Source organism: Petaurus breviceps, unplaced genomic scaffold (genome assembly GCF_028583685.1).
Source record: "Petaurus breviceps papuanus isolate PSGF00001 unplaced genomic scaffold, PetGlider_PUasm1.0 350, whole genome shotgun sequence".
In the NCBI taxonomy this organism is placed as follows: Eukaryota; Metazoa; Chordata; class Mammalia; order Diprotodontia; family Petauridae; genus Petaurus; species Petaurus breviceps.
The window spans coordinates 1,432,133-1,450,771 of NW_027186199.1; the positions used below are offsets into that span (position 1 = coordinate 1,432,133).

General features: G+C 44.3%; 1 protein-coding gene across 3 annotated transcripts; it reads left to right on the plus strand.

Moving 5' to 3' along the window:
- The first annotated feature begins 3,450 nt into the window (after positions 1-3,450).
- Positions 3,451-14,442, plus strand: PARP10 (poly(ADP-ribose) polymerase family member 10). Of its 3 annotated transcripts, XM_069097058.1 has the most exons (11): positions 3,451-3,690; positions 3,786-4,028; positions 4,204-4,440; positions 4,655-5,181; positions 9,179-9,400; positions 9,625-9,721; positions 9,816-10,403; positions 10,607-10,740; positions 11,650-11,723; positions 13,081-13,255; positions 13,537-13,767. In XM_069097058.1, the coding sequence occupies exons 1-11, from the start codon at positions 3,519-3,521 to the stop codon at positions 13,639-13,641; spliced, it is 2,574 nt and encodes an 857-aa protein (XP_068953159.1). In that variant the 5' UTR covers positions 3,451-3,518; the 3' UTR covers positions 13,642-13,767. The 3 variants fall into 3 exon arrangements, with proteins under 3 accessions (XP_068953159.1, XP_068953157.1, XP_068953158.1); XM_069097056.1 differs by lacking the exon at positions 11,650-11,723 and having other exon boundaries at positions 13,537-14,442; XM_069097057.1 differs by lacking the exon at positions 11,650-11,723 and having other exon boundaries at positions 9,179-9,367; positions 13,537-14,442.
- The last annotated feature ends 4,197 nt before the right edge of the window (positions 14,443-18,639 follow it).

Genomic DNA, 18,639 nt, shown 5'->3' on the forward strand with positions numbered 1-18,639 from the left:
CAACCCTCAAAAAACTAACTTGATTCATCCATCCCTGTTAGCTATCATCCTATATTTCTCCTACCTAAACTCCTTGAGCAGGTCAATTACAATAGATGCCTCTGCTTCCTTTCCTCTCACTCTCTTTTTAATTCTTGGAAGTCTGTCTTCCAAGAATATTATTCAACTAAAACTGCTCTCTCCAAAGTTACTAATGATCTCTCAGCTACCAAACTTTTTCTCAATCCTCATTATTTTTGAGCCCTCTGCAGCCTTTGACATTGTTCATCATCCTTTTCTCCTTAATGCTCTCTTCTCTCTAGGTTTTCATCCTACCTCTCTGACCACTTCTTCTCTATCTCATTTGCTGGATCTTTATCCATGTCACATCTGCTAATTGTGAATGTTCTCCAAGGCTCTTTCCTGGTCCCTCTTCTCTTCTCCCTATATATTAGTTTACTTGGTGATTTCATCAACTCCCATGGTTTTAATTATCATTTACATTTAGATGACTCTCAGATCTGCTTGTCCAACCCTAACCTCTCTCCCTAATCTCTCTCAAGACCTCCAGTCTCACATCTCCAGCTGTATATTAAACATCTTGAACTGGATGTCCCTTGGACATCTGAAACTCAACACATCCACAACTGAACTAATTTCCTTTTCCTCAAAATCATCCTCTCTTCCTAACTTCCCTTTTATTGTTGAAAGAACCATCATCTTCCCAGTCACTCAGCTTTGAAACCTAGAGGCAGCTAGGTAATGCAGTGAATGGAGTGCTGGACCTGGAGTCCGGAAAACTCAAGTTCAAATCCAGCCTCAGATACTTAATGGCTATGTGACCTTGCACACACATCCTTTGCCTCAGTTTCCTCTTTTGTAAAGCAGGGTTAATAATAGTACTTACCTGTTTCCTCTTTTGTAAAACAGGGTTAATAATAGTACCTACCTCTCAGGTTTGTCCTGAAGATCAAATGAAATAATATTTTAAAAGCATTCTGCCAACTTTAAAGTGCTATATGAAAGCTAGTTATCATCATCATCATCATCATCATTGTCATCGTCATCTAAGTGGATTTCTATTCTCTTCATTCTTTCTTGCTCCCCTATCAAATCAATTATCAAATCCTTGCATAAGTCCCCTTCTTTCCTCTGACACTGTCCACACCATGGTGCAGGGTGCAATCATCTCACTTTTGAACCCATGGGAGCTAATGAGAGCACCAAGAAAGAGAGGGCACAGGACAAAGCCCTGGGGTGTACCCACATACATAGAAGATAGGACTTGAATGACAGTCCTATAAGGAGACTGAAAAGAAATGGTTTGATTTGTAGTAGAGAAGTGTAAAGAGTGGCATCAACAAATGCCATTGAGGAGAGATTCCAGAAGAAAGTGGGGGCCAACAGTGTCAAATGCTACAGAGAGACCAACAGAAAATGAGTACTGAGAAAAGGCTGTTAAATTTTCTGCCATTTAAATGGAAAGAACAACTACCAAAAACAACTGAAAGTGAATATTACAGAATTACAAAGAACAAGGATGGTCAGAGAGAAGACATGTAGGTTAGACATCTCCTCTGCTCCTTTTCAGAGGTGGGAGATCCATGGTTGTGGCACCATTGCACATGACCTTTTAATGTCTTGATTGGTTTGACTGATTTTTTTTCTCTTTCTCTTTTTCTTAAAAATATTCTTTGGTGTATGGAATGGCCCTCTGGAGAGGTAAGGAAAAGGAGTACTAGAAGGAATTTAGGCAATATGAAAACAAAATATATCAATATTTTAAAAAATTTACAAAGAGAAGGGCAGCTAGGTGGCACAGTTAATAGGACACTGGCCCTAGAGTCAGGAGGACCTGAGTTCAAATCTGGCCTCAAGCACTTGACACTTCTAGCTGTGTGACCTTGGGTGAGTTGCTTAATCCCAATTGCCTTGCCTTCACCCTACCAAAAAAAAAAGTAGATTAAAAAATAATTTACAGAGAGAGACAGTATATGTCCTCAAGAAGCTTATATTCTAACAGATTTCTATCTGGGTTAGGTAACACATATACTCTATCTGTTAGACAAAACACAAAGGAGAGTGGTGTCCAAAGAGGGGAAATTTGATCTGAGGTCTTGTGGGGACAGTGAATTGATCATAGTGCAGGAAACTGACATAAAACATGCATTTTCCAAAAGCAATGGTAACATTGATCTGATTCTGGAGCAAGATGTGGAAGTGTGTGTGGGGGTGGGAGAGGTAGGTGAACAGGATATAATCCAGCTCTCATTTTTCTCCCAGCCTCTAATCCCATGCTATCATATAATGAATGGTTATATAACACCTGAGTGTCCTGTAGGCAATTCAAATGCAAGAAACATGTTCTAAACAGGACTCACTTCTTATGTCTCCCAAGTCCACCCTGTCATTAGGAAGAGTACTGCATATAGAGCCAAAGTACCTGGGTTCAAATCCCACTTCTGCTGCTTACTACCTATATGGTCACACCCAGTGACCAAGTCATCCCACTTCTCTTGGCCTCCATTTCCTCATCTACAAAATCAGGGGGTGACTTCTGAGATCCTTTCCTGCTCTAAACCTATGGTCCTGTGATCCTTGAAGTAAGCCAGTTTTACAACTTCAGAAGTACTCTTGACTTAAAGAGAATCTTTGACTCTCCCTCTCTATCCCCATATCCAATCAATTGACAAGTCCTGTTACTTCTTCCTTCACAAAATCCCTAATTTTGCTTAACCAGCCTTGAGTCTGAGCCTAATCCTCTCTGGGCTATACTGTTGGAATAGCCTCCTGATGAAATCTCCCTCACTCCAGTCTTTCCTTTCTAGAAGGCTTCCTCATAAATATTCCTAACTGAGATACCAGCATACAGGAAAGCTGATAAACATGGCTCTTCATGAGTTTTGCATTTAATAGACTTCCACAGCAGAGTTTCAGCATGCTTCAGAATTCTATGCAGACTCAGAAATCAGAGGTCCTGGATTCACATTCTGGCTTTTACCTGAATTCAAATTCTGGCAAGTCCCTTCACCTCTTAGGGCTTCAGTGTCATCAGCTGTGAAATGAGGGGGTGGAGCTGGATGACTTCTGGAGGTCCTTGCCAGTCCCACTTCTAAATACAATAACAATAATAGCTAGAATTTAAATAGGGCCATAGGCTCTTTAAGAACACCTTATTTGATCCTCACCTCAACCCTGGCAGGGAGGTGCAATTATTACCCCCATTTTGCAAATGAGGAAACGGAGCCAGGCAGAGGTTCAGTGGCTTGCCCAGGGTCACACAGCTAGTAAGTATCTGAGGCAGGATTTTAACTCAGTTCTTTCTGAATCTAGATGCAGTACTCTATCCACTGCACCACCAGCTACTTCTTCAATGAAATGAAATCCAACTCTGCCCCTCCCCGGGTACTTGTTGCCAAAGTTTCAACTTTTGGTTTCGTTTCTTTGTAAGGGGAAGTAAGCGGCTGTGTTTTTCTAGGACTGGTGGAAGATCGCCAGACAGCGGCATCGGGCCGGTGCACAGAAGCAAGGCCGGGAGGATGACGGAGCTGGGATCCGAGGCGCAGGTGGAGCTCCGAGGTCTGCCCCACGCGGTGTCTAACGAGCTAGTGACACTGTATTTCGAGAACCGGCGGCGTTCCGGAGGCGGCCCTCTGCGAGGCTGGCAGCGGCTGGACAGCGGCGGGATCCTCACCTTTCAAAAGCCTGAGGGTGAGGAGGGGCGAGGCTGGAAGGGTGATGGGGAATGACTCGCGCAAGTGCGTGTGTGTGCGTGTGAGCCCTGACCTCCACCTTCTTTACTCCAGATGCCCAGCGAGTCCTGGCCCAGGCCAGCCATGTGCTGCAGGGCACAGCTGTGAGTGTGGTGCCTTCCCCACCCCGGGCTCCCAAACGTCTGCTGCTCCTGGGCCTGAGGCCTGGCACAGCCCCAGAGCTCCTGGAACTTTATGTGGAGAGCCTTTTGAGCACCAAGGGGCAGTGTCAGGCCCTCGCCAGCCCGCGTCCAGACCGGGCCCTGGTACAGTTACCCACGCCTCTCTCAGAAGCAGGTGAGGAGGGGTCTGAGTGGGCTGGGCTGACACGGGAGAGGCTCCGAAATATGGGGAAAGCAGTGGGGAGGGTAGTCCAGGGGGGCTGCTAGTGGGGAGAAGTTGGGGCCTGGTAAGGGAGAAAAGAAGAAAATTGTTCCAAAGTCCTCCAGCCTGACCATCTTCCTTATGGCAGAATTTGAAGAGCTGGCTACGCGGTCCAGTGGGAAAACACTGAACGGAACAACAGTGTCGCTAGCCTGGGTGCCGCAGGCTCGTGCTGTAAGGGTTGTGAAGAGAGATCAGCCCTCTGATCCTACGCTGCTTCAGCTCTACCTGGAGAATCAGCGCCGCAGTGGGGGTGGTGCCCTGGAGGGCCTGCGGATACTACCTAGGGCTCAGGGAACTGTTGTCACTTTCCAGCAGTGGGAGGGTGAGTACTCCTTCTTCCCTAGCCCCTGATTCCCCAATCTGGTTTTGCGTGGGAGGAGCAGGTCCAGATGCTATCTGGAATCCAGCTTCTTTCCCAACCCCAATACTCTTACCTTCACCGTCCGCTCATCCGACCTGCTGTCCCTTAAGCCCCCATTAGCGTGAAATCCCTAGAGGTGCTGGTTCCTGAAGGTCTGTCTGTCTTCCCCTCTCAGTGGCAGAGCGAGTGTTGAGCCAATATCACCAACTTAGCGATTCCGAGCTAAACATAGTCCCCCACTACGATGTCCTGGAGCCTGAGCCTGAGCCTGAGCCTGAGCCTGAGCCTGAACCAGAGGAAAGAGAGAGACCAGTTCCCGGAGAGATGACTTCCATAGAATCACCAGGAGAAAAAATGCTCAGAGAAACCTTTGGAAAAACAGTGCCTGTGGAGAGACTGGAAGCCACAATGATAATGAAGAAACCAGGGGCAGCAGTGCCTATGGAGAGTGCCATAGAGACAGTTCCTTCGGGGGAAATGGAGGCCATAGGGACTAGGGAGACACCAGAGGAGTCAGTGACTGTGGAGAGACCAGGGGCAATAGTACCCCTGGGGAGCACAGCAGTGGTGCCTGTGGAGATCCTGCTGCCCATGGAGCCAGGTGCCTTGCGATTTCTGCAGTTCTATTACCAGGAATTTCTTGCTAGCCTTGGTGAAGTGACCCTTTGCCCAATGGATAGCCCAGATATCACTGGCTTCCAGGTGAGTTCCTTCTGATGCTGTGACTGGGCTATTCTGAGTATACTGGTAGCCAATAGGGAACAGTGACATCTTTTAGGAGAATTGACCAGGTAAAAAGAGGTTCCAGCATCTCCAATGGTCCTTGACTTTATTTCCTTTCTTGGGTCTCTCAACTCTCTCTATAGCAGCCTATGATCTACCCACTCTCTTCCTGGGCTCTGGGAGTGATCAGGCTGCTTGATTGATCAGTTCTTGTCTTTCAAAGCTGTTTTTCTTTACAATGATGCTATCCTTATATAAATTCTCCTAGTTTAACTCATTTCACCTCTCAACAATTCATATTAACCCAGGATTCTTTGAAATGTCTCTTTCATCATTTCTTATGCAATAATATTCTGTTACATTAATATGGCCAACCCTTTACTAGTTTGTAGGAAGCAATTTAAGGCACATCCTTAGATTATAGTTCTTTTCTTCCCTGGCCCCTTTCCACACTACCCCCTCCCATAATAAGTGCTTCCCCCCCCCCAAGATAAAGAAATTGTTTTGCATGTGGCTATTCCCTCCTTTTGTACTATCCTCCCTCTTGATCTTCCCCTCTTCCCCATCCCTGATCACTTCCTTATTGAATTGAATGTATTTTTCCTCCAAACTGTGGCTCTCTTCAACCCTCCTTTGTTTCAGATATGAGCAAGATTCATCTTATCTGATGCTCAGTTCTCCCAGCCCTTCCTCCATGTTTGCATGTATATTCTTCTCATCAGTTCTCATAGATCCAATTACCATGTTTATGCTGATGAATCTCAAATCTACTAACCTCTACTCTCATATCTTCAGTTGCCTCATTAATATCTTGAGCTGGACATCATCTTGCAGGAAGCTTAAATAAAAACTGATCTCTCTTGGCTGTATGTTGGCTTAGAAAATCACAAATTGACATGATTTATGTTGTGTTGTATTTTTAATATTCTGTTAAACATTTCCTAATTACATCTTAATCTGGTTGGAGTCACACTTGAGTTTGACACCATTGCCAGTGTACACATCTGAAATTCAACATGTACAAAACCAAACTCATCTGCCCTCCCCTAGGCCCTCCCCTTTTCGTATCTTTTTTACTCATAGTTTTCAGGGAGTTCAGTGATTCTTAAAATTTTTCTCCTCTATCTGTTTTCCAAGTCAGTTGTTTTTTATTTTTGTATCAGATATCTTTTACTTTTTTATGTTTTAAATTTTGATATAATATTTCTTGCTATCTTGTGGAGTTATTGATTGCTTTTTGGTTTTCTCTAGTCTTCAGGGAGTCCATTTCTTGGGTAAAGTTTGCCACTTTCTCTTCTAAGCTACTTCTTTTCATTCCAATTCTTTCCACAAAAAACTTTGTTTTATTTTTATTTCTTGCTTCATTTCTTCTAGGTACTTATATAGTCTTTGAGGGGAAAATATAATTTTTCCTCTTATAACTTGTGCTTGCAGTTGTATGCCCAAAAGAGACTTACTCTCTCTTTTGGGAATCTCTAGATTTTCAATCATTTTTATTCTAGTCAGTGTTTTCTTTAATTTTATCATCTCTCCAGCTTTACTTCTTAGATTATAGCTTTGTGCCAGAGCTAAACTTCACCCTTCTGCTGTGCGTTTGGCTTATCCTCACTTGGTCTTATCCTGGGTTCCTTCAATGATCTCATCTTCCTGGGGTTAGGTTCCCCTGAACCTTTGATGTTCAGAGTGCTGGATCGTCAGGGCCCTCTGGCATCCCAGGGCAAAGTATTAGGGATCTCCAAGGCCCTGGGCCTGAGGGTCTGAGCCCTGCTCAGCTGTGCTGTGTAGATCATTCCCATGGATTTCCAAGTCTCCACCCTAGGGTTTTCTCAGGGTTCTTCTGCACTTGCTACCTCTAGGCACAGAATCCTGCAGGCTACACATATGCTTGGCCTGACTCTGGCCTGGTCACACTTGGAGGCTACTTTGAACTGGGGCTAGTGGGCTTCTTCCCATGATTTCTGGGTTGCTGATTGGGTTTTCGGGGGTACGTTTCTTTTTTTCTTTTTATTTTTGGAGGGCAATTGGGGTTAAGCAACTTGCCCAAGGTTACACGGCTAGTCTTTTTGTGTGGGTGTTAAGTGTCTGAGGCCGGAATTGAACTCGGGTTCTCCTGACTCTGGGCTGGCGCTTTACTCACTACACCAACTAGCTGCCCCTTGGGGGTACATTTCTAGGTATTGAAGAAGTCATTTCTTGTATGAAATCATTAGATTTCTTGATCTTGATTCCACCTGGTGTAAATTATAAGGTTTCATGGGGTTGTACAGAAACATTCCATTTAGTATCTTCATGCCTTTGGACCGGCTGTCCCCCATGCCTGAGATGTCCCATCCTCACTTCCATCTCTTGTAATGCCTAACTCTCTTCAAGGTTAAACTCAAATACTACTTCTTTCAGGTTTCCTTTCCTGATTTCACCTGGTTATATTGTGCCATCCAATTACCTGTAATTTCTTCTGGATTTATTAATTTGCTTGTTTGAAGAGCTGTTGAGAGGCTCAATTGAGAGAATATATATGGTATTTTGCAAACCTTGTGTCTGTAGCAGTTGCTATTACTATTATTTACTAATGAATCATCTAGGCCAGGAGTAACCATGTGGCCACAGAGATAGGAAGCACCTTTCCATCTCCTTGCTAGGTGGGAATTTCTAATCTCTTCATGTTTGGAAGCCCCACTTCAAGGTCTATCCACTCACTACCTTCTTGTTTTCTACCTGAGGAGAACCTCCAACTTGTAGGTCACTGAAAAAGAAGGAAAACTTGGACTTAATATGAGGGAAATTCTTTTTTTTTTAAATTTTTTAAAAAACTATTTATTTACTTTTAGTTTACAACATTCAATTCCACAATCCCTTGAGTTCCAAATTTTCTCCCCCTCCCGCCCATGACGACATACAATCAGTTACAGGTTCTACAAATACCTTCACATTAAACATTAGTCAAGTTATAAAGAAGAATTATAGCCAATGGAATGAATAATGAGGAAGAAGAAACAGAACAAAACGAAAAAGAGAGAGAGCCAGTAGCTTGCTTTGATCTGCATTCAGACTCTATAGTTCTTTCCCTGGATGTGGATAGCCCTCTCCATCATGAATCTTTTGGAGTTGTCTTCTAACCTTTGCATTGCTGAGAGGAGCCCAGTCTATCAAAGTTAGTTGTCATAGATACAATGTGTCCGTAATTGTGTACAAAGTTCTTCTTGTTCTACTCTAATAGGAGGGAAAATCTAACAATTGGGGCTGTCCCCAAATGGGTTGGGCTGCTTTGGGGATATAGAGAGTTCCCCATCACTGAAGTTCTTCAAGCAAAGATTAGATGAACATTTTTCAGGAAGCTATAGAGACAATTTTTATTCCGGAATATTGAAAAGTGGCAGAAGAGATTCCATTTAATTCAACAAATTGCTTTATGTGCAAAGTACTGTACTAGACACTGGGATACAGAGACAAAAATGCCAAGCCCCTGACCTCACAGAGCTTATATTCATTCTTTTGGGAGAAGCAAACAATTAGTAAATAACTACAAGGTGACACAAAATGATTATAAGAGGTAGAGAGCATTATCAATTGGGGGATTAGGAATGACCCCTGAGCTGTACTTTGAAGGAAACTAGGGATTCTTTGAAAAGTAGATGGGAACAGAGTGTGGCTGTACCAGACAGAATTTCTATTTTATACTATAAACAATAGAGGAGCACTGAAGATTGACTGTGAATGGGTTCTGAACCAAGGGGCTGATTGCATTTTCCCAAGTTCAGATTATTATTTCCAGCTAGTTTCCCTGGTCTCTCCCATATCTCTTCTTTTTGGCCCATCCAGGGGAGATATCTCCCAGAGTCCTACCAGAATAGGTTTACGATTTCACAGGCGTAACCTCAGAGGCTCTGATAGCAGACATAACTCATTGAGGAAAGAGGTAGCTTTCCTTTCCCCCCAACTCAATGATCTCCCTCTGATCTTTTATTTATGTCCACAGCTCAGTGGGGCACTGGAGCCATGCCAAGCTGCCAAAGACTTCCTACAGAGCCTTCTAGACAGCATTGAGTGTCATACATTGCCTCTGAAACACCCGGGCAGTGCCTGCTTCCTGATGGGCAGTGAGGGCCAACGCCTCCTGAAGGACCTGGAGGTCCAATTCCATTGCATCTTTACAATAGAGCAACAGGTGGTGGCAGCCCCCGATGCAGACCCTGTGGAGGTACTTACCTTCACCCTCTCCCCTAAGCCCCAACCCTGACCTCTGAGCTAACTGACCCTAATCGTGACACTCCCCAATCTCAGATCTTGCTACCATCATTCTGATCTTTGAACCTCAGCTCTGGCCTTAGGTTGCTACCCCAAGAGACATAGGGACTGGAGGAGTATGGCAGTGAATGTGTAGAGTCCTGACTCTGCTTCTCCCTATCTGATCCTATTCCACAGCTTGACCCTATGGACCTTCTAGAGTCGCCAGCAGGCTGGACCCATGACCCCCTGCCCTGTAGTAGCACTGCTCCAGACACTTCGGGCATCCAAATGGGTATGGGCACCACCCAGCCTCCCCTCTGCCACTGTCCCTATCCCCCTCTCCTATTTTTTACTTCTCCAACTCTATCCTTCTACCTGCCCTTCAGAGGAGATCAAGAGGTTTCTGGACACCCTGAAGGATCCAGATGAAGAAGAATGTCTTCCCTTGGAGGTGGAGGAGGAGGAAATGCATGACTCTGAGGAGGGGGTAGCAGCCCCTGGCAGAACGAAGGAGGATCTTGAGGAGGAAGCAGCTCTGCAGTTGGCCCTTCATCATTCCCTGGAGGAGAAGAACTTGGCAACGTGGGAGACAAGAACTCTAAAGCAAGCACTGATGCTGTCCCTGCTGGATGAGATAGAGTCCCATGGCAGTGGCAGTGGTGACAGTAACGGGAGACTTGTGGTGCATGTTGCCTTTGGTCAGGACCCCAGTGAGCTGAGCCAAGCTTTAGAGACTGTTCTCAGGACACAACTGCAAGAGGAGAGGGTGATGGGTGTAGACCAGTGTTTACCCCCTGCATTCTGGTCCCGCTTAGCAAGGCACCATGATGTGACAGTTCACCTGCAAGGAAACTGTGCTGTTGTAAGTGGCTATGGTCCCCAGCCTTCCTGTGCTGCCAGTCACCTCAGAGCACTGATGGCTGTCCCCTTGAGCCAGAGCCGCACATTGGCCCCAGAACCTGCTAGCACAGAAGGTAAGGCTGGTGCTAACCCCCTCCCCCACTACTTTTACCTTCATCTTCCGTAGTCACTTGTCCACATGCTCAGTGCTTCTCCCCCAACCCCACCCCTCCCATCTCCAAACAACAACAATAATTGAGTGTCAGGACCTTGGGGAGGGAAGGGATGAAGGTTTTGGCTCTGTGTCCCCCTCACTTCTCCCCCCACACCTCATCAGTGGTGCCACAGGCGATGGGGCAGCAGCCCCTAGAGCTGGAGTGCCTGGAGGAGAGCAGTGAGGAATTCCAGGAGACAGTCCAAGCCTTTTACAGAACCTTGGGCAGCTCCTGCAACAAGATTCGCATCATTAAGGTAAGCTTAAAGCCAAGCCCACCCTGCCCTGGGCATTCCTGAGCACTTCTACCTTCCTCCACTTTAAACACTGTCCCCTTCACCAGCTCCCAGAAGTTCGACCCAAGCCTGGAAGATCAGAAAAGAGGTCCTCTTTCCTCTGGCTACCGTGGCGAGAGCTTGGGTTTGGCTAGAAATAGTAGTCTGGGAGTTAGAGCAGGGCTTCTATTGTGTTTGGTTTTAAAATAGTGACCACCTTCTTCGGCATATACCTCATTTCATATCTGGAGTTCCTTACCTCTCTGCTGATAGGTGGGAGGTATGCCTCACTGACAATTCTCCAGGATTGAAGTTGGTCATTTAAACAGGGTTCTCGTACCTTTTTTGTGTTCTTTTCATTTACACAGTTGTGGTTGATGAATATCTTGTTCTCCTGGCTCTGCTCACATCCATCTGTATCAGTAGCTTCCAAAGATCCTTGAAATTCTTCGTATTTCTTGTGATACTATAAAGACAGGGAAAGGTCCTGGATCTGTGATTTCATTGGTAAAGAGAATTTCCAGATGGAAAGTCTTCCTCTAAAGAAATTAGAGCTATCAATATTCATATGAAAAAAATACCCTAAATCACTAATAAATAAAGAAATGCAGATTACAATAACTTGAGGTACCACCTCACACTCATCATATTGGCTAACACGACAGAAAGGGAAAATGGCAAATGCTGGAGGGATGTGGGGAAATAGGTACACTAATGTCTGTTGTTGGGACCATTACCTAGTCCAACCATTCTGGAAAGTGATTTGTAACTACTCTCAAAAAACTCTTAAACTGTGTATACCTTTGGAATCAGGTATAGCACTATTAGAACTATCTGCCTAAGAGACCCAAGAAAAACGAAAAGGACCCATATGTGAAAAAATATTTACAGCAACTCTCTGTGATGGCAAAGAATTGGAAATTGAAGGGATGCCTGTCAATTGAGGAATGGCTGGACAAATTATGGTATGTAATTTATAGAGTTTAAGTTACGGAGGCAGGAAGACCTATGTTCAAATCTAGCCTCTGATGCTTACTAACTATGTCATCCTGGAAAGGTCTCTTAACCTCTGCCTCGGTTTCCTCATCTGTAAAATGGGGATAATAATAGTACCTACTTTTAGTTGTGAGGATCAGATGATATGATATTTGTAAAGCACTTTGCAACCCTTAAAGCACAATATTAATTTTATATTATTATTTTATTATTTTTTTAGCTACTATTATTATTTTTTCCTTGGTAAAATGGGGATAGTAATCTTTCCACTGTTATGAAGAAAGTTGTTTATAAGGTTTAAATTGGTGTTTACTATTGTTTTAACTATTATCATCCCTTCTCCCTGCTATCTCTCTTCCATTGCCCATGACAACCTGAGGTTTGAGCTAGGAGGTTGAAGGGAGGAAATTGGGGCTTTTCCTCAAGTCCAAGGTCAGAGGGTTGGGGGCAGGGCACAAAGGTCATGGCATTCTAGGAGGCTTTAAGGAGAAAAAGAGTCCCAAAAGAGCTGCTCAAGGTCAAGTGGGCACTGTGATATGGATGCCTTCCAAAGGTTTCTCTTGAATCTCTTGGCCCTCTCCCAACATTACCACTATGATTTCTGAGCTTTGACTCAAGGCCTTTCCCCCGAGACTGGCCTGGCTTGTATTACCATTCTCAGCAAACTAAACTGATCCCCTGGAGAAATGATCTCTGAGTATAGATATAATCCAAAGGCTGATAGTTAGAATTCCAGGTGGCCTACGGTTTACTTTGCAACAACTATAGGGCTCCAGTGACTAATTTTCAAAAGAAGAAACAGGCTGCATTTTACAAGGGAGAAAACCTAGGCATAGAGAAGTTAAATGACTTGTCCATGATGACACAGCTAGTAACTGTTGGAGGTGGGATTTGAACCCGTCTCTTGGGACACTGCTGTCATCTCTGAGCTGACACCAGGAAGCCCTACACTGCCCTGGAACTGGAGCTAAGCCTAATACTTCAGCTACCCTCTCCTCAATCCCTACCCATATGCCTACCCAGGACAAAGTTCTGCAGGCAACCTGGCTATAGTAGGTGTCAGAGGCTGCCTTCTAGGGCCATAGAGAAGTCACTATAGCTGCTGGGCACTCACTGCATTTGTACCTAGGTCATAGCCCAGGAAATGAAGGGAAGTGACTTCTTGACCTTTTGGTCCAGATCAAGTCCAGAAAGTTCCAGGAGCATTCTCAGGGTCTTTGGAGTATGTTAGTGATCACATTTGGGGTTATGATTGGAGGCATTTAGGGGTAGAGTCCCCTTAAGCTTCTGGCCCACTGAATGTCAGCCTCCTTCTTTTGCCCTTAGGTGGAACGGGTTTCTCAGCCCCTGCTCCAGAGTCAGTATGAGCTGCATAAGAAGACCCTGGCAGAGTCATGTCTCCAGCATCCTGTCGAGCGAATCCTGTACCATGGGACCTCTTGGCAAGCTGTGCCTGATATCTGCAGCCACGGCTTCAATCGGAGCTTCTGTGGACGCAATGGTGAGAGGCAGGGAGGCAATGTGAGGGCCTCACAAGAAAGGTTTGGGGGAACAGGGTGAGAGGGTTCGCAGGCATGGGAGAGTGAGGAGTAGGACTGAGATACAGGTTGGGGGGGTGTTGTGGGGAAGAGTGAAGGATTTAAGGAGAGGGGTGAGGGATTAGGGAGTGATGGTGGGGTCACCTGTGTAAAGGGTATTTGGCCTGACCCAGAGCTATGGGAAGACTCTGGGGTACAGTGAGGGCAGGGGACTGGAGTCTCATCTTTCCCCTCTCTTCCCCAGCCACCTTGTATGGGCAGGGAGTGTACTTTGCTGTACACGCCAAGGTCTCTATCGAGGACCGATACTCACCTCCAGATGCCAACGGGCACAAGGCAGTGTTCGTAGCTCAAGTGCTGACAGGAGACTATGGGCCAGGACGTCCAGAGCTTCGAGTTCCACCCCAGAGGGACACTGGGCAGGGCATCCAGCGCTACGACAGTGCTGTTGACTCGACAAGAAAGCCTAGAATTTTTGTCATCTTCCATGACACTCAGGCCTTGCCCATTTTCCTCATCACCTGTCAGCGTGTACCAGACTCCAGCATTCTCCATAATGACAGCTGCAGTGACCTCAGGTCCCCCTCTTTATCACTTCCTCCTTACTGACTGCTGAAATGTCCCCAGGGCCTACTTGTTCCTTCTTTGACTGAATCACCCAGGTCTGGTTTTTCCACATGGGCCAGGTAGTGTTGGATGAAGTAAGGTGGGGAGAAGAATATGGGGAGAGGGCCTGGTTCCTTGTACTGGCATAAACGATTTCCCTCCTTCTCTGCTGTTGCCTCCTTTTCATCCCAAGATACTGTCTCTGATGGTCTGTTTCCTTCCATCTTACCTTTCCCCCTCACCCCAAGGGGAGATCTGATCTAGAAAATGAAAAGGGAGCTTAAAGGGTGTGGAAAGGAGAAAATTTTCTGCATAGATCTGCCATTCTTGGTACCAGGAAGCAGCAGGTATGACATAGAAAAATGAGGAAAGCTGCCTAGTGGTTCCTTGGAGACAATGGCCAAGAGGCAGCCTCCCAATAGAAAGCATAACCTCAGATATCTGTAGCAAAAGGACGAAAATATGTGATGAATATTTTTAATTTCATAGGTATCCTGCCAGAAGCAGGATGTTGTATAATAGTCAATAAAGATTTATTAAAGGCCTACTATGTGCTAGGTGCTGTGTCAAATGCTGGGGATACAAATAGGAAAAAAAAACATTTCCTGCCCTCAGGGATTTGCAATTTAATGGGGGAGGATAATATACAAAAGGAAGTTGGAGAAAAGGGGTAGGAGATGGGGGCCACTGGGGAACCTAGCATAATGTTAAAACCAAGAATAACTGATAAAAAATAAAGAGTTAGCTGGGAAGTTCTCAATCCTCTAGAAAAGAAGACCTTGGGAGGAGTTTGTTGCTTCTTTGACCAATGGGGAGAAGCAGGTGAGGGGGCTGAGAAGGCATGGAGTCTGGAGCCTCAGGGACAGGAAGAGTACATCTGACACATGCTGGCTGTGGAACCCTGTCACTAAGACCACAAATTCCAGATGTTGGGAAATTCCTCCATTGATGAATTTCCAAGTCTGGACTATGGAAATAAAAGCAGTGAGGCAGGGGAAGTGGTATCAGGTAGCTGCAGTGGGATAGAACTAAATGAATGGACTGGGCTAGGATTCTGGAGGGATATGCTTGATTCCAAATAAAATCCAACATTTAATAAGAGTCTGCTATGTGCTAGGCAAGGTGATAAAAAAAAACAGAAGGAGGAAATAGTCCCTGCCCACATGTACACAGAGAAGAAAATAGAAAGTTTATGCAAAATAATGGTCTGGAGAAGAGGGTAGGGAAAGGGCCTGAGAGTGAGAAAGACATAGACTAAGTCCTGCTTTTGACATACTAGCTGCGCGTGACTTAAATTCTTAGTGCCCCGACAACTGCCATCTTTTGACTTGTCAATCTATAAAAGTGGAGGAGAATATGCATAAAGGGAGTCCCCAACCTTGAAGAAACCAGTCATCAGGTCAAGAAAGTAAGTGATGACTGGAACTAGATGGGTCAGAGGATGGGGTGTGTGTGTGTGTGTGTGTGTGTGTGTGTGTGTGTGTGTGTGTGTGTGTGTGATCAAGAAAGGCTCTGCCCCAAGGGTAGCACCTGAGTCCTGCACAGAAAGATGAAATATGGCAGGGGTTCAAAGAAGTATATTCCTGATACAGAGGACCATCTGGGCAAAGGTATAAAGGTGGGAGATGGCATATTGTGTAAGGAACAGTATGCATGCCAGTTTGCCTGAAGCAAAGATTTATTCATTCATTCATTCATTTATTTATTTTAAGCAATCAGGGTTAAGTAACTTGCTCAAGGTTACATGGACAGTTATTATTTTTGTGTGGGTGCTGAGTATCTGAGGCCAGAACTGATCCCAGGTCTCTCGATGCTGGGGCCGGCACTCTAACTGCACCACCTGGCTGCCCCTGAAGCAAAGATTTAATCAAGGGGAATGATATAAAATAAAACTGGGAGCCAGCTTGTGGAGGGAAGTTAGGATTTTATCCAAGAAGCACCATGGAGCCCCTGAAGATTCTGAAGTAGAGAGTGATATGGCCAGATCTGTTTCCCAAGTCAGATCAATTTGGCAGCAGTATGGAGAATGGTTTTGAGAGATCAGACACTTGGGAGCAGGGCAACAATTTGGAGGCTGTTGCAAATAGTACTGCAATAGATAATTAGAGTTAAGACTGTTAAGGAGAGTTGTAAGCGATAGAGGTAGACTTGGAAGCTGATTGGATATGGACAGAGAAGGACAGAGAGGTTAAATGAGTTGCCTGTGGTCACACAATTAGCAACTATTGGAAATGGAAGAGAAAGAAGGAAGACCCAAGGAAGCCTAAAGCTGTGTTTGGAAGGATGATGATGTCTTTTTAAAAATATGTTCTATTTCATTAAATATTTCCCAATTACATGAAAATTTTTTAACATTCATTTTTAAAATTTTGAATTTCAAATTCTTTCTGTCTCTCCTACCCCTTGAGAAGGCAAGCAATCTACCAGTTATACATGTGAAGTCATGCAAAATATGTTTCCATATTAGCCATGTTGCAAAGAAAACACACAAAAAAGGCCCAAGAAAAATAAAGTGAAAAAAATTACATTTCAGTCTGCACTCAAAGTTTATCTGTTTTCTCTCTGGAAGTGAATGGCATTTTTCATCATAGGTCCTTTGGAATTGTCTTGAACCAATTTCTTCATCCTAAGTCTTTCATGGTTGATCTTTGTTACAACATTGCTGTTAATGTGTACAATGTTCTCCCGGTTCTGCTCACTTCATTTTTCATCATAAGACTCCCAGTTTTTGCTGAAAACATCCTGCTCATTAATATATATATATATATATATACATATATATATATATATATATATATTTTTTTTTTTGGAGAGGGGGAGGCAAGGCAGTTGGAGTTAAGTGACTTGCCCAAGGTCACACAACTAGTAAGTGTCAAATGTTTGAGGTGGGATTTGAACTCAGGTCCTCCTGACTCCAGGAGTGCTCTCTTCACTGTGCTACCTAGCTGCCCTGCTACTCATCATTTTTTATAGCACAATGGTAATTAATTAACACAATTATGTACTGCAACTTGTTCAACCATTCCCTAATTAATGGGCATCCCCTCAATTTCCAATTATTTGCCACCAAAAAAAGAGCTACTATAAATATTTTCCATTTTCTTTGATTTCCTTGGGACACAGATCTAGTAGTAGTACTACTGGGTCGAAGGGTATGTGCAGTTTTATAGTCCTTTGGGCATAGTTCCAAATTGTTCTCCAGAATGGTTGGACCAGTTCACAACTCCAGATGGTGGTATTTTTAAAACAGCAGCAGCAGCAGCATCAACAACAACAACTTTGAGAAAGGGGTACATTTCGCTATTAAACCTTTCAATTGTGCTAAAGCTTTTGGGACACCCTATATTATGAGTTTCACTTGAAATATCAGTGGGACATCTAGGTAGAGATACCCAGCAGTCAGGAAGTAATATGAGATTGGGTTAGAGGGATTAGAGTTGGATACACAAACTGGAAGGCCATCCTGCATAGAGTTGATCATTGGACTCATGGAAGGTGAGGAGATCACCAAGGGAAAGGGTGTAGAGAAAGGAGAGATAGGGGCCCTGGGGAAAGAACCTTAGGGTATGCCTACCTTGAATGGATTGGGGGTAGGATGATGATCTAAAAACAATGAAAAAGAAATGGTCAGACAGGAAGGAAAGAAGCCATGAATGAGTGTTATAGAGGAGGGGGGAGATCCGAAGAGAAGGGAAGGGATGCTGACAGCACAGGAGATGCTGCACAGAGGTTAAATGGAATGAGGATATCTAACAACAAAGACAGCATTAATAACTCCAGAGAAAGCACTTTCAGTTGAGAGAAAGGATCAGAAACCAAACTAAAAGAGGTTGAGAAGTAAGCTTGAAATGAAAAAGTAGAAGGAAACAAATTTAGTAGTAGTTAGTAGTAATAACTAGTATTTATATGGAGCTTTAAGTTTTTATAGTGTTTTGCATATACTATCTCATTTTATCTTCACAACAACTCTGGGAGGTATGGGCTATTATTATCCCCATTATATTGTGGAGGAAACCAAGACAGAGAGAGGTTAAGTGATTTGCCCAAGTCATCTTGCTCTTAAGTGTCTGAGGCTGGATTTGAACTTAGGTCTTCCTGACTCTAGATCTAATGTTGTATCCACTGTGCCACCTAGAGGCCTCAAAAGAAGGAAGGGTATATAGGGCAATGGTTTAAGGATGTCATGGGGTCAAGTGAAGGTGTTTGTTTTTTAAAGGACGGAAAGACCTGAAGATATTTGTAGCAGGAAGAAGGAGACAGTATATGGTGAGAGACTGAAAATTAGAAAGAGGAAGCAATTACTGAAGATTATCATCTCCCTAGAGGAGATGAGAGGGAATGGGGATCAAGGACAAGAGTAGATGGGTATGCCTTCTCTTAGGTGAGTTCATGGTAAAGGTGGAGATTAGGTTTAAGAGCAGTAAAGCAGAAAAGATGGAAGGATGAGATTGGTGATGGAAATTTCAGAGTTCAGGACCATTCATACCAAGGGTGTGAATATTCTCATGTTAGGTAAGATAGAATGAAGATGGAGGTCATGGGAATTGAGGACACTGGTGAATAGGAAGGTCAGGGTGTTCAATGAGGACTTCTGGATGAATATTGGAGTCCCATTAGTTTGGGGTTTCCATTAATTCTAGCAACTGACAAAGCCATCTATTACCCTGGAGAAAGAGCCAACATGTGAGGGTGAGAGTAAGAAAGAAAACTGAGTTCTACACTACTGTAACTCCTCATTCCC